The following is a 15,283-nucleotide window of genomic DNA, read 5'->3' on the forward strand; positions in this document are numbered from 1 at the left end:
AACAGAACAGAACAGAAAATGGGTAATGTTAGTAGCAGACCAGATGATGGCGCGCCATTATACTTGAGGGATCAGAATCGCTGTTAGTACTTCTATTGATATCCAGCAGCTTTAGAGAGCAGGAGGGAACTGATTTGGATATACTGCTATAGTAACTATATCGTCATTGTCGATCACCAATCAGCGGAGGAGAACCCTCTTAAACATTGTTCCAAATGGATTCCCAGCAACAAGAGTCTCTGCGATTCGCGACCTTGGAGATAATTCTGTGGTTGAATATGTTCAGGTAACGACTATACATACATATACATTGCATTTGTCCTACCAACAATGCTGATCAGAATCCTGCAGGACCCTGATACACTTCCTGGAGCCGCTCCGAATCTCCTCCTCAAGGTCAATAATGACGAAGAGCTTACTTTCCACTTCACATTTATTATACGACAATCGCAAGGTTTTCTGTCTGCGACAAACGGCGCAAAAGATGTAGTCGGCTTGATGGATACCGTTATAAATGGACTTACATATGTATCAGCTTCGACCGCGCGAGAAGTAGAGAATCTAGTCACTCGAGAATTTCATGCCGATCCGAATCTACACAAGAATGCCAATGTACAACTAGTTGGAGATTATTCTACGGGAGGCAGTCAATCAGTATCGTTCGAATGGTCTTGGAAATGGAGACCTCCGAAGCCAACGGAGGACCGCGGGGGTGGTTGGAGAAATAATTGCAGTGTATGTTGGACTCGATCGCATGCGTTTCTCATTCTGACCATCTCTAGTTTCTCGAATATGATCAGCGAGCGCATCGATTAAATACTCTTGCTAGCTTCTCATTCTGGGTTTCAAGTAAAGCTACAATCGCTCTGTCCCAATCTTCCGCTAACAAAGTCTTAGATCCGCAACCATTAAGTATGCCAGGCTCTCCATCGCCACCTTTTCATCTCGTCCCACCTCCTAAATTGCGACTTCCCTCTTCTCAATCCCTCGATTCTCGTGTGAGCGGGCAAGAGCTATCGTACTCTTTTGAAGATGCACCGCCATCGCCAAATCCTCTTAGCCTCGATTTCATTGTCCCTCAAAGCCATTTCACAGATGCACCTAAGGTCGATGTCTCTTGTCAACGCCCAGGCGAAGATATGAGTGCTACAGAAGATGGACCTTTATTTAGGGCCACTATGAAAGCTTTGGAACAAAAAACTGGAAACATGCGCACACGGATGAAAAAGGTTCTCAGAAAGGCTGAGGCGGCACAGATCGCCCAGATGCAATGCAACGATGCAATTGGGGGTTTTATGGAAGCGCTTCGAGAAGCGTCCAACTCAAACGCAAACGCAGTCCAACCAGCCCTGGACCATTACTTTGATAAAATTGCGCGAGAGATTTTACAGTATGAAAAGCAAAACGCTATTAATCTAGAGAAAGTCATTATAGAGCCCCTCGCAAAACTATACACACTTGATATCAAACAAGCTGAATCGAAGAAGCGCGATTTTGAGGAAGAAAGCAAAGACTATTATGCATATGTCTCTAGATATTTGGGGCAGCGTCAAGACTCATTGAAGCAAAAAAAGCGGGTGGAGAGCGATACCAAATACCAAACGAAACGTCGCAATTTCGAGCTGAAACGATTCGATTATTCTTCATTTATGCAAGATTTACACGGGGGTCGAAAAGAACAAGAAGTGTTGTCACATTTAACCAAGTATGCAGATGCTCAGACAAGGAGCTATCTCGCAGCGGCGAAGAAAGTAGAACAAATGCTTCCACAGTTGGAAGCCTTGAGCGCAGAAGTGCAGGATGCGGACAAAGAATTTCAATACCAGAGGACTGAACGTGAAGAAAAACGACGTAATCTCGAAAAGAGTACTGTTACATATGTGGAACCTGAGACAGTCCCGGTCGAAACAGTCGCACCTGGCACGTCGAGCTCAGGCAATGGTGCATACACTTCAGATACTGAGCTCAACAGAGCAGACAGTACAGGGCATCAATTAAGAATAGTACCAACAAACAGTACGATTGCTACAGTCACTAATGGAGGTGCGACAGAGTTTAGCAGAACTCCAGGGAGCCTCTCGTCCGTACATGGTGGACCAGTAGGAAGCCCGGCCGCAAATCCTCGGTTTCGTGGCATTAGGGACCTTGAAGAAAAAGACCATAGCCAAATCACGGCGAGTGAAAAGTTGGGCACGCAACGTAAGGAGGGTCTTCTCTGGGCTTTAAGTAGGCCTGGTAGTCATGTTGATCCAAGAGGATTGAACAAGCAAGCTTGGCACAAGTAAGTCAGACGCGTCAAGATGGAATTGACACTACTAACTTATATAGATTTTGGATCGTATTGGATGCTGGTAAACTCTCCGAGTACAGTAATTGGAAACAGCGTCTAGATCTACACATGGAACCCATAGATCTACGTATGGCATCTGTTCGTGAGGCTCGTGATGCGGAGCGTCGTTTCTGTTTTGAGGTCATTACCCCTCAGTACAAGAGAGTATATCAAGCAACCTCAGAGGATGATATGAAGAATTGGATTTCTGCTATCAACAATGCACTTCAGAGTGCAGTTGAGGGTAGAGGCATGAAGGATTATCCTGCTCTGACACCACAACCCGAAGCTCACTCGATGAGAAGAGATATTGGTTCGATATTGACAGGAAAGAGTTCTTCGTTGAATCAGGGGCATTCGTCGAACCATAACAACACTTCTAATACGAACAATGTGTTTAGAAGAACGACCGTTGGTGCTAGGCCTGCGTATGGCCGATCGAATAGTAGTAGCTTTGATGAAAGCCCAGATAAACTACTTCAGCTTCTACGAGAAACGGATCAAGGAAACTGCTGGTGTGCAGATTGTGGATCTGGAATTAAAACAGAGTGGGTGTCGATCAACTTGGCCATCATACTTTGTATCGAATGTAGTGGTATTCATCGTTCACTTGGAACACATATCAGCAAAGTACGCTCCTTGACTCTCGATATTAATTCCTTTACCACCGACATTGTCGAATTACTTTTGTTGGTTGGCAATCGCGTTTCCAATATGATCTGGGAGGCTAGGCTCGACCTGGCTACAAAACCTACGCCACAAGCTACAAGGGAGCAAAGGTTGAAGTTTATCACGGCTAAATATGTTGATCGGGCCTTTGTGGAACCAATCTCATCCACCCTCTCACGATATGGCACGGCGGACGAGACCCTTCTTGCAGCAATTAAAAAGAACGATGTTCAGCAAGTGATTTATGCTTTAGCGCTTAAGGCAAACCCTAATGTCACGGACAGGTCTCGTGGAACGCATTCAGTGTTTTTAGCTCTCGCTGCTGCTGATCCAGCATCTCCAGCACAAGTTGCATCGCCCACTCGAGTTGAACATGCTGCAAAAATTGTTCCATTCCCGATTGCTGAAATGCTCGTACAACACGGGGCTGAGATCCCGACCGTTTTACCCGCATTTCCTTTGAGTCGAAGCGCAACGCTGTATATCGAACAAAAGACTCACCGTGGAGGAAGTACTAATGATACACTAGCAGCTTTGCCAACCACAATGACCCAACAAGACAAGCTTAAGGAACGAGAGGCGAGATTGCAAAAACGTGTTAGTGCTGGTGGTCGATTAGCTAAAGCACCTATTCAAGAACGTTCGTGAAGAATTCTCGGAATAGTATTATATGACATGGTGTGCTGATGAATGACGGATGATCTGGAGATACCATGGGATTAGCACTATTGGCGTTTTTCGTGTTCTTGGTCTGAAATATTTTATTTTTGTATTAGGCTAGGCTAGGTTGCTTATAACTGATAGGGATGGTTGACTGATTGGTGATTGGCTTGCTTAGGGGTGGGACATGGGATTGCTTATGTAAAGTGAATAAGCGATAATTCGCTACAAATTATCGCCTGAGGAATTAAGAAAAGGAGGCGAGTAAGCAGGAACGAAAGCAAGAAAGAAAGAAAGCCAATTCAGCACAATCGTGCAGACTTGGATTTTGGATATGGATAGTATAGGTTAGGGGAAAGGGTGGAATAATTACTAATGGAGTATGAGTATGAATATGAAGTATGAAATATGAATTATTTGGGAGGAAAAGGAATGGGGTGGGATGGGATGGGAGTTGGTATTAGGATTAAGTGGGTGGATTAGATGGATGGTAGATGGATGGATGGATGGTAAATGGATGGCGGTGCATCAATGCTTGTGTTATACGTATGTACATGTATAGATAGTCAATACAGATACATTTATTATTTTTTTTTTTTCTTAATTGTGTTTTGTTTTGTTTGGATATGTGTATGTATACTGGGTTGTGAGTGTAGTTGTTGATAATTATGAGTTATATTAATTATAACTTTATTTTATTCAGTCAAATCTATATTGTTATAATTAATATTATAATTTTCATTTATTTATTGATTAATTCTATAACACACTATCTCTCAAAGACTAATAAATATAAATATAAATAGATATTTAATAAAAACATAAAAAAATAAAAAAATATTAAAGTAGATAAATAGGTAGATAGATCCTAGGAAAGGGTATCAAAGCAGAAATTTACAGAAGGAAAATAATAAAAAGAAAGGGTAACTCGCGGAAAATAGAATAGGACAGAACAAAAGAAAAGTTGTTATTTCGTTAATTAATTATGCTATAGGCTTATGGTGGGTGGGTTGATCAGTGAAGAAAGGAAGCAAGGAAGGAAGCAAGGTGTTTTATGAACCTCTCAATTCATCCATCCACCCACCATACATGCATAATGTATACCTAGCTTCCTATCCATCGATATCCATATCCATATCCATATCCATTAACCTCGCCCCTGCACGGTAGAAAGCATCACATCCTTAATTAATAAAAATGCTCCATCGTGAATTACTCATGTAAGTAAGTAAAGGAGTCTCGAACATTAGTAAAGAGAAATGATCAAACCCCTCCTTTCCACCATAAGCATAAGCATAACCATGACCATGACCATAAATTATCAAGATCAAGATCAAGCCACCTCAGGTATATCTTCATTTTCCTCTCTCTGGACTCTTTCCCTTCCAGGAATAAATTCCTTCTTCATATCCTTTAACGCTTGACTGGGATCTTCAAGACCAGCCACAATTCTCTCTCTCTTACTCTTCCCTTTCCGTCCCGTATTCGTCAAATCATTCAAATCATCTTCATCACTACTACTAATATCATCATCTGAATTCTGCACCATATTGATTTCTTTTCCTTCCTTCTTCTTTCTTTCTCGTTGTCCTTGTTTCATTTTTTGGAGATGTTCATCAGTGCATTCTTTTGTGACGATGTGGAGACCGGGGAAATTCTCATTTAGGAATTTTTTGAGGAGAGGAAGGAGATCTCCATTTGGTCGGTAGGTGCCACTGTCGTTGTCAATTACGAGCTCGTAGTGGCTGGGATCTTTAGGAGGAGCTTCAAATGGTGGTCCTCCAGGAAATTCTTCAATAGGGTGACTAGATTGGCTAGGATCATCAGTTGATCGATGTGGATGCTTTAATCGACGAACGAAGAATTCTCCGGAACATGCAATGTAAATGTTTACATCACTATGCATGGTATGTTTCGATAACAGATCAACACCAAACTCCTTACCCGTTTCGGTAAATCGAAGAAGTCCATCGAGTGAGAGAACATAGGTGAATATTCTTCCTCCTTCGTCAAAGTGCACCATTTTGAGGAATTGCAGAGAGGCTTCTTCGGATTTGGCCGGGAACACTCCATATTCTGTACTGTTGCTGAAATTATATACACGGGCATGTTGGTGATGAAGGGCTTTGTTCAAGACTCGTCCTCGAAGACCTGCTCCGGAAAACATTCCTTTTACGAAAGGTTTAAATTCGACAAAGCGATGGTATAATTCCGCAGGTACGGGACCTTGAAGTTGGATTTGATTTGCTTGAAAACTTAGTTGTTAGCATTCGTATCATTGTAGTTAGATAAAATACTTACTCATATTTCTCAGTTGGGGGCTTTCCATCCATCGAACTTCCAGGAGCTTTAGTGCCAGCCAATCTTCCAATCATAGGTGAATAATGCTTGAAGAAATATGTTTCCCCAATTGTATACATTCTGCCATATGGTTTCTCAGATGGTCCTAAGCATTCCGCGCTTAAGTAGAGCGTACCATCCATATGTATGCTACTGTCAAACATAGCAGCGCAAGCTCTTACCCCATATGCTCTCTTGCTACCCATCCTCTTCTTAACATCAAATGCTTTCTCCTTGAAACCCTGCCAATTTGGACCCAGCGATTCCACATAAATTGTAACATTTCCCAATCTATCATCATGATCTGCGGGGTCTTCATCATATAAACGACATTTTAAACGGAAACCACTCCCAGGAATCCCAGCCACTGTCCAAGTCTTATTCCATACCGGATTTGTATTTTCGTGTATAGTTTGTGTTCGCAGAACGAGATCTGGATCGTCCTTATGTCGTTTCAATAGAGAAGATGTCAGACTGGCTATAATGAAAGGATCGGAAGATCGAGTGTTGAGATCCGACGCAGGAAGATTTTCGGCTCTGTGAAAGGTAAATCGCACGGTATAACCATCTCGCGCAGTTGGAATGGGCGTCGCATCAAATCCACCCGGTGGATTGTTCTTATCCCTTAACTTTTGTTGTTTCGAGGTAAGTTTTTCCTTGGCTGCTTTCAATTGACCTGGGTGTTGTTTCTCTGCGTCGCCATTTTGCTGGGTATCATTTTGTTGTGTGTTGTTTTGCTGTGTATCATTTTGCGCTGAACCTTCTTGCGCTACACCATTTTGATGTGTACCAATTTGCGCTGAATCTTCTTGGACTGGGTAAGCTGCGTCGTTTTGCTGTGTACCAGTTTGCGCTGAGCCTTCCTGGGCTGGATGAGCTGCATCGTTTGACATATCTCCGAGTGCTTGATGTTCGACCTTTTCCGACATCTTTATATATTCCGCCAGAAGAATATAAGTCCCTCCTTTCAATCGAATGCGCAGTTCGCGTGAAGAAGATCAATGTTGTATGTACCGGTAGATGGGGAAGATGAGCTGGCAGCCAAGATTATGTTGTGATAACCAAATGCGGGAGGAGGGGAATAAAACGACCTCGGGATGTAAGAGGGAGATATTATTTTCTCAACCTGACCAATTGAATGGAGAGGAAAGGACAAGTTGAATTGGTAGGTAGGCAGATATGTAGTCGACGTCTTATCATGAGGCGCAAGAAATGATTTTCGAACTAGACCGTCTAATTGGGTTAATTTCGTGAATTCATACAACCTAAGGGTATCGATGCGTGAACTAGGTACAATGGGATGGGCGCAGTGGTGCACGGAGTATTGCGATGGATGGATGGATGGTTGGTTGGAGGGATATAAGATTCTATTTTATAAAGTCTATCAATGCTCCAGCAGATAGTGTAGAGTAACTTGCAGCTTTCAGCTTGTATGAATAAAATGCTCCCGCAGAGAGATTATTCGATGATTCAAGCTTTGCCAAGGTGAAATAGCATGAGTATTAATAGAGTAGTGAGTACTTGGCAAGGTGAAAAGTAAACGAAGATAAATTTGAAAAAGGGCTGAAATTTGAAAAGATTAAATAAACAAAGGGTTTGTATTGCTTTTTGTATTAAAGTTTGTGTGTAACATGGTTGTACGTATATAAAAGTGGAAGAGAAATCAAGGGATCTTGAATTCATATCATACACTTACTTCACTATCTCCAAATGACCTGTCTAGCCTTGTTTCTTTTTCTGCTCCACCAACAAATATTCAACGGAGCAGATAGATAAGTAGGAAATCCCTTCGACCGTGAAAAATTGTGAATGATAATTTAAGCTTACCTTCATTAAGTCTTCGACATATCCCGATGTGGAAATCTCAGTGAGTGGAAAAACCAAGATTCCAAGATTCCAAGAATTTTTAAACTAAGGTGCCTGCCTTGAGCCGGTGGAGCCGTCTTGGTTGTTTGTACTCCCATAGATAGTGCGTGTGAAGTTTTTTGAACCCGCGTTTATTATATTCTTGGATATGTATACAGAATATTAATACATGCTAGGTACATATACATACATACCTCGCAGGATCAAACTAACATCTAAAATCATGAACAAGGCAGTTTCCGATCATGGCGTGCAGATTCATGTATTTAGGGCAGCATAGGGTAGGAATGAAATGTAACAGGGTCCATCTACTACGTCATATCATGAGAAAAAGAAGGATTTGATAATGTCAGGGCTTGGGACCCAGATAGATACTCCAATTAGATGAAGCGGTAAGAAAACTTTTGACATGTGGATTTTTTCACTTGCTTTTGTTTCGCTGCTGCTTGATCTGAGTGAGAAGCGGGGAATATTACGGTATAGTGGAACTTGGTTACACTGGACTTGATGTACCGGAAACCTGGTTATATGGTAAAATTTCCCCGATTTGTTGAATTTCTATATAGAAGTACCGGGCTTTTAATATATACCGGATTATCATACATTTTTTAGTCAAACCTGGTATAAATTCTTGTAAAGATAAGTCTCTGATCCCGCAATATGAAACTATTATAGTTATTTTAAGGAAATCAAAGATTCGGAGATAAAATTGAAGTGGTTTTGGTTAGGTGATGCTACTGCATGGACCTCGTCGAGAACATTAGGTCTTAACTAATCAGCTCTAGAGTCTTATAAATATTATAATAATTCTCTTAAAACTAAACTTGTATTTAAAAATTCTATATAGTAGTAAATTTATAAAAATGGGAATATGAAAACAGCAAGGAGATGAGAATGTAGATAGAGGCTTGTTACGTCGGACAGTAACATAGGTCACGTTCTTGATCATATGATCAAGAAACCGACAAATCGAGATCGGTTTTGCGGTGATCAAATTGTCGGGTTTGTAGCCATCGGTTTTTAACGAGGCACGAAGGTCTATATAATCAAGATGGATTTCCTTTGTATAGAGCTTCGTGCTCAAGATCAATCATTTAGTACACTCTACCACTAGTTACGAATTGCATATCATCATTGTCATTACTTTAAGTCCCTGCTTGACGCCTAGTTATAAACCACCTCGAGAGCCTAGAGCACTTCCACGTGATCTAGACGGCAAACCTCGTAACAAGATATTGGTAGTTAGCTAATTCAATCGTAAATTATTAGGGCACAACCTGAAGTCACAAATGCGTGGAGCTTTGACAACTTCCGCAATTAGTAGGGTATTCTCCCCTTTACACTCTATCCTATTACCAAGAAAACAATCCAATGGAGCTATTCTAATTGGCACGAAGTCGTGTCGAAAAAGTTTATCAACGACTGTTGATAATAAGTGCGGGGTTTGTGGGGTTTAGTACGTTGCTATGATCGTTATTTAGAAGTCTAACCAGACATCTGGGCCTGAATTTATACTACTAGGCACGAATTAATATCATTCATCGAGATCAGCAGATACTTCTCAGTATTTTGATATTTGAGTGGTTGGCAGATCCTGTATATGGTTATCTTTCTCGAGCTATATGTGCCGCGATACCAGAATGAGGCTCAAGTGTCCTTTTGGGTTTTGGTTTTAGTAGAATGTTTTTCAGTCTACTTGGTAACTGCCAACTATCAGTATTGTCCAAAGTTAAGTGTTCTTTTAGTTTGGAATAAAACGATTTTCATTCGGATTATAAGTAACTACCATGAAGACGTGCATTCATGTCTCTCTTCTATAACATATCCCATAGTCCACAATCCCGAGCGCATTCCTTGTCATACCGAATCATTTATCCAATCTCTCGTCGCCTCTTTGCACGATTAATAATACATCTCCAAAACAAACATTGGGATACTTCAATCCAGTATAACATACCACAACCTCAACCTCAATATGCCAATCCCATCACTTTTCCCAAAACTACGATGGCGCACCTCATCCTTAACCTCAAATCCAGATAACATAGTCCGCCAACCAAGCAAAGAAGACGCAAACTACCACACGGAATCCAACCCCACCTATCTAAAACTCCTCCAAACCGCATCAGGCCGCCGACGCCGCCCCATCAAACCCAGCAGTATCCCTCTCCACAGCTGGAACTACAAAGACCAAGAATTATGGATCTTCAGAATCCTAGTCGAGATCTGCAATCGTCCGGATTATAATGCATATGATATTGTGAAGAATTGGAGTATTGAACATGAGTTGGATGATTTGTATGATTTGGATGAGGAGGAGTGGTCGAAGGTTCTAGGGAGTTGGAGGGATGCTGAGATTGTTTATAGGATTTTGAGGGAAGCGGAGGAGAAGATGAAGATGAAGAAGGAGAAGGAGATGAAGATATGTAGTTTGGGGTTTTGGAGGAGGAGGAGGGGGAATTATTCGTGGGTTTCTGCGGAGGAGAAGTTGCGGGATTCAGGTACTGGTGATGGGGCTTCGCTTAGGAGGGTGGGGGAAATGTATCGGTATTATGATACATGAGGGCGCGCATAGATCGTCGGTGTGGTTGACTTGGAAATTTCGGTATCTTTGGCATCGGGTCAGAAAAGATGGAAGGATCATTTTAATCATTCGAATTCGTTTTCGAGTTGGAAGAATACATAGGGATGCATCTCTAAGATTGTATATTGTTGGATCAAACACTATACATCCATACTAATATTTAAAGATATGTATGAATCAAAGGAAACCCTAATAATGCGGACATCACATAACAAATTCAGGAAATTTGTTAGAATACAAATAAGATTACAATAATTGGGTTGGATTTAGTAATAATATTTTTTGTATATAATAATCAATAATCAATATCTTCCTTTCATACACTTTATAGGTTGTCAGTCAACCTTAATTTAAAAATCTACATCGAAATCTGAAATATCTTTTATCGAAAACGCTTCGAAGGTATTCAATGTTTAATATAGATCATTGGGATATTAATAGAAGAATAGAAGAATAGAAGAATAGAAGAATAGAAGAATAGAAGAATAGAAGAATAGAAGAATAGAAGAATAGAAGAATAGAAGAATAGAAGAATAGAAGAATAGAAGAATAGAAGAATAGAAGAATAAGTTCTCCTAGTGTGAAGTTTCATATATGAGTAAATATTAATACTCTAATTATTAAAGCTAAATCTTCCTTTTTAAATTTTCTTAATTCTTTCAGTCTTTATAATTACTAACCTCATAACTATCAAAACTAGAATTTTGAAATTTTTATCATTGAGTTCATTTAAGCTGATAGTATAGATATTGTTACGAGGTTTGCCGTCTAGATCACGTGGAAGTGCTCTAAGCTCTCGAGGTGGTTTAAAACTAGGCGTCAAGCAGGGACTTAAAGTAATGACAATAATGCAATTCGTAACTAATAGTAGAGTATACTAAATGATTGATCTTGAGCACGAAGCTCTATACAAAGGAAATCCATCTTGGTTATATAGACCTTCATGCTAATCGTCCCCTTGGTCCCCTCGGTCCCTTCGATCAACAGACCGAGGGGATCGAAGGGACCATGTGATTACATAATTGGTCACATGATACGAGATCCGAAGCCGTCGTAACATTCATTTTCAATTTATATGATTTCAAAATTTTATTAAATAACATATTATAATCACTGAATAATATAGATTTGAAAATATTGAGTTTTGATATTTTAGTGAATTATGCTTACGGAATTTCTGCACCCATTGTTGGAGCAAAAAGTACGAAGGCGATATGATCTTACAATAGGTATGTCATGCAGCTTGAGCGCTTCGTAAAATTCTATAGTGTACCCCGTAAGGTTGCCCATAAGGTTACACCATAGGGTTACCCCGCATTAGCAGGGATTCCCACCATTTCAACCGCAGCTTCCTTCCCTTCACCAACATCGAATACAACTATCTTTTCTAGGGCGAATCACTGTCTTCTAATAATCTATTTAATTTTCTGTAATGGTACCCTAACTACTGCAATGGCATGCTGATATCGATTCTCGAGAAAGGATCGGGGTATTCCTTATCAAGCCAGAGGAGTTGTCTCTCTTTATGTGACATTTCGCGGGCGATGAATTCCGATTCAGTACTCGTTGCGAGTGTGAAGCGATAAGCCATGACATCTTCATGTTGTCTATGCACCATTTCAGGTTTCGAAGGTGCTTTCGGAATTCAGAGTGCCTTGCCGCATATGATGTAGGCAGGCCTCTCTCTGTCACTGCAACCGTTGGGGGGGAGCTCATTGCAACGTAATCTTACAGAGAATGTCAAGATGACAGTTCTAAAAAAAAGTTCCCACCCTCCTTACACTTTGAAGGCAAGCATGATCATGGGAGCGATGCCATAGTTCATAAACTCCCTATGACCGACCACTACGGGTATCAACCATTCTCAGTACATTGCATTCCAAGATGCTGAAACTTCCCTCTTCGATAGGCCCAGCAGGGGTCTATATTGCCTGTATTTTCTTACCAGTAATCGCAACTATGTGCGTGGCAATGCGTTTTTGGGTTCGGAAAACAAGAAAGGTCAAACTTGGAGGTGACGATTGGACAATTCTTTTAGGATTGGTAGGTGCCATTCAGCATGAAAGCTCTTTTCGGATCCACATCTAATGAATCTTCCAATGCAGTTACTGATGTGGGCAGTAAATGGAACAATTCTAAATGGTCAGTTCCCATGATTTTTTCGTGACCGGAAAGACTGGATGCTAACAACTGCAAGGAGTGTCACAAAAGATTTTTGGATACCATACGAAGCAGGACCCCGGGACTGGAGAGATCATTATTACTTGGAAAGAACCTCTCCAAGTGGAAGTAAGCCAACCAGACTAATTGATCTATGTACTTTTCATGTCGATCATTCATTGACTATATTCCAGTTTACCACCATTATATTGCTCGTACATACCGTCACCCTGGGCCTCATAAAATTCAGCGTAGTTCTTTTGTACCGGCGGATTTTTGCAGCCAATAGGGCATTTAATATCTGGTCTACGATATTGTGTGTGGTAATAGTCTTATGGACCATTGCTTTCTTCTTCGCCGCTCTCTTTCAATGTGGTACACATTTTTCGGCTTTCTGGTCCAGCGACGCAGCTATAGCTCAATATTGCGACATGGAACCATGGGCAACAACGACTTTCTGTATCACAGATGTTTTGACCGACTTCTTGATTCTTGCAACTCCGGTGCCCATCGTCTGGAATTTACAAATGTCGCTCAGTGCAAGACTTGCATTATGTTTAGTCTTCGCCCTTGGTATCTTGTAAGTACAAACTTTCCTTATCGGATGGTTATAAACAACAAGCTGATCAATGCAGGTCTACAATTTCTGGGACAATTCGAGCTGTTCTTACAGGCATATTTGAACTTGGTACCGAAGAAGGTTTCCGAGATCTCCTTGGTAAGTGTCCTGGAGCTACCACTTGAAAGACTGGTCTGATACGTGAGACAGCGGCAAACACTATCATTGTAGTCTGGTGCATTGTAGAATCAAGTTCTGCAATCATCGGAGCATGCCTTCCTACAGCTCGTCCATTATTTCAAGGCAAAAGCGCCGAAAGTATTCTGCGTTCTGTCCAATCTATCTTTTCATTGCGGTCAAACTCCCAAAACTCTTCGACGAATAGATCGGTAAGGAACCAGGGACATAATCTGGACGATGAAATCGCGCTCAGAGCTACAAGTAAAACCTCACAAAACTCTGTGGCAATCTCAGCCGTTTAACCGTGCTGAAAGAGGAGTAAATCTGTTGGCCTAGGAATTTACAACTGTTTTACGCATGGAAAACCCCGCTTTGTCTTTGGAGAAATTACCCTGTATCCAATAACTGTACCAACTTAACGAAGTTCCATGAACTCCCTCAAAAAATCTTTAGTCTCTAATTATAACTTGAATTTCTGGTAGTATAAAAATGGAATCAATAATGTAACATTATATGATGAATAAATTAATACTTTTTCATCCATTGTATATTTGCCGATTTGCCGATTTATCATATCCATCTCGGCCTCATCCAACAGATTTATGGCGCAGTGCAGCTTGAGTGAATATTTTTAACCCTACCAGGCTTTGAGCTATCACCAACTGTTAGAAAATTTACAGAACGAGACATAGCGCGATATCCTGCATATAACCTTGCGATGAGGACCATTTGAGACATAAAAAGGGTGCTTTTCTCCTATTTAATTGCCAGAGCTGAAGTTGTTGCATTGCGTACCTTTGTTCTGTTCTACTGCTGGATTTTCACTCGTCGCTTGCTTAGACTTTCTTTTAGAGAAAATGGCTACCACGTTATCCCCCCCAACTGTTGCTGATAGTAAGGAGAAGATATCGGATCCTATGGATACTGTCATTCCTAGCAAAGAGTACAAATGGTGGTTGAATAACATCGATCACCTGACCACTCCGGAGGTAAGAAATCCCTGGATCAATAATCGAAGACTTTGAAACTAGGTAGCTAATATGATTCCTTAGCGCCGTAAAGTCCTTGAGAATTATAGTAATATTCCTCCTGAGGATGTCCGTCAACATATTTATGACATTGTGAGTTTTTACTTGTCGACCTCTAAGCATGTTGTTTTGCTTCGTTATTGTCCTCTTTTGCTTGATCCAAAACTAACTATTTCACAGCGTAAGAAAGCATGGGCAGTTCGCCAATATCCATGCACAGGAATGGCTCGCTTCCTCGATAATCTTCTCGCTCAGTCCCCAGTCTATAGCGATATTGTCGCCCGACTTAAAAAAGGGGACTCGTTCATAGACATTGGATGTTTCCTCGGTCAAGAATTGCGTCAATTAGTCTGGGATCTCGACGGTGCACCAACGACAAATATTCATGCTATAGATATAGTTAATCACTGGGACCTGGGATACGAATTCTTCAAGGATAAAGATAGGTTTCAGGTTGATTTCTTCCAAGATGACATGTTGCAGCCAGGGGAAAAGTTGAGGGCGTTACAAGGAACCATGGATGTTATTCTTGTCAACCAGATTTTTCATCAGTGGGGAATCGAGAATCAAATTGAGGGTGCTATACAATTGGTTAAATTGTCTCGAGCTCGTCCAGGTAGTTTGATCTTGGGTAACCAAGCCGGTGTGCCGGAGCAACGGGAGTTGCTCGGTCCCAAAGGCTCGAAATACAGATCCCTCGTGCACTCCCCGCAAAGCTGGAAGGATATGTGGGATGAAGTCGGGAAGAGAACAGGAACGCAATGGAAGACGGAATCAAAGTTGTTGACTTGGGAGCAACTCGGACATGATCCCGAGGAAACGGCATACATGGGAAGAGATATTTTGATGTTGGAATTTGTCATTACGAGGCAGTGAGTAGGTCAAGTTTCTGATGAAATAGGGTTTTC

General features: G+C 41.1%; 6 protein-coding genes across 6 annotated transcripts; 4 read left to right on the forward strand and 2 right to left on the reverse strand.

The window, feature by feature from the left end:
- Window positions 1-18: 18 nt before the first annotated feature.
- Window positions 19-3,646, forward strand: SS1G_04075 (hypothetical protein; the record flags this gene model as incomplete). Its single annotated transcript, XM_001594218.1, has 5 exons — window positions 19-82; window positions 153-286; window positions 352-735; window positions 783-2,281; window positions 2,329-3,646. 5 exons carry the CDS (start codon window positions 19-21, stop codon window positions 3,644-3,646), a joined length of 3,399 nt encoding a protein of 1,132 aa, XP_001594268.1.
- Window positions 3,647-4,991: 1,345 nt separating this feature from the next.
- SS1G_04076 (hypothetical protein) lies at window positions 4,992-6,927 on the reverse strand (the record flags this gene model as incomplete). The annotated part of the gene is made up of 2 exons (XM_001594219.1): window positions 4,992-5,913; window positions 5,960-6,927. 2 exons carry the CDS (start codon window positions 6,925-6,927, stop codon window positions 4,992-4,994), a joined length of 1,890 nt encoding a protein of 629 aa, XP_001594269.1.
- A 2,912-nt stretch (window positions 6,928-9,839) lies between these two features.
- SS1G_04077 (predicted protein) lies at window positions 9,840-10,427 on the forward strand (the record flags this gene model as incomplete). Its single annotated transcript, XM_001594220.1, has 1 exon — window positions 9,840-10,427. The coding sequence occupies one exon, from the start codon at window positions 9,840-9,842 to the stop codon at window positions 10,425-10,427; it is 588 nt and encodes a 195-aa protein (XP_001594270.1).
- Window positions 10,428-11,892: 1,465 nt separating this feature from the next.
- Window positions 11,893-12,066, reverse strand: SS1G_04078 (predicted protein; the record flags this gene model as incomplete). The annotated part of the gene is made up of 1 exon (XM_001594221.1): window positions 11,893-12,066. The coding sequence occupies one exon, from the start codon at window positions 12,064-12,066 to the stop codon at window positions 11,893-11,895; it is 174 nt and encodes a 57-aa protein (XP_001594271.1).
- A 341-nt stretch (window positions 12,067-12,407) lies between these two features.
- SS1G_04079 (predicted protein) lies at window positions 12,408-13,649 on the forward strand (the record flags this gene model as incomplete). The annotated part of the gene is made up of 5 exons (XM_001594222.1): window positions 12,408-12,491; window positions 12,660-12,737; window positions 12,803-13,188; window positions 13,244-13,326; window positions 13,378-13,649. 5 exons carry the CDS (start codon window positions 12,408-12,410, stop codon window positions 13,647-13,649), a joined length of 903 nt encoding a protein of 300 aa, XP_001594272.1.
- A 555-nt stretch (window positions 13,650-14,204) lies between these two features.
- On the forward strand, window positions 14,205-15,251 carry SS1G_04080 (hypothetical protein; the record flags this gene model as incomplete). Its single annotated transcript, XM_001594223.1, has 3 exons — window positions 14,205-14,336; window positions 14,400-14,468; window positions 14,556-15,251. The coding sequence occupies 3 exons, from the start codon at window positions 14,205-14,207 to the stop codon at window positions 15,249-15,251; spliced, it is 897 nt and encodes a 298-aa protein (XP_001594273.1).
- Window positions 15,252-15,283: the final 32 nt, after the last annotated feature.

This window comes from Sclerotinia sclerotiorum, genomic scaffold (assembly GCF_000146945.2).
Source record: "Sclerotinia sclerotiorum 1980 UF-70 scaffold_5 genomic scaffold, whole genome shotgun sequence".
Classification (NCBI taxonomy): Eukaryota; Fungi; Ascomycota; class Leotiomycetes; order Helotiales; family Sclerotiniaceae; genus Sclerotinia; species Sclerotinia sclerotiorum.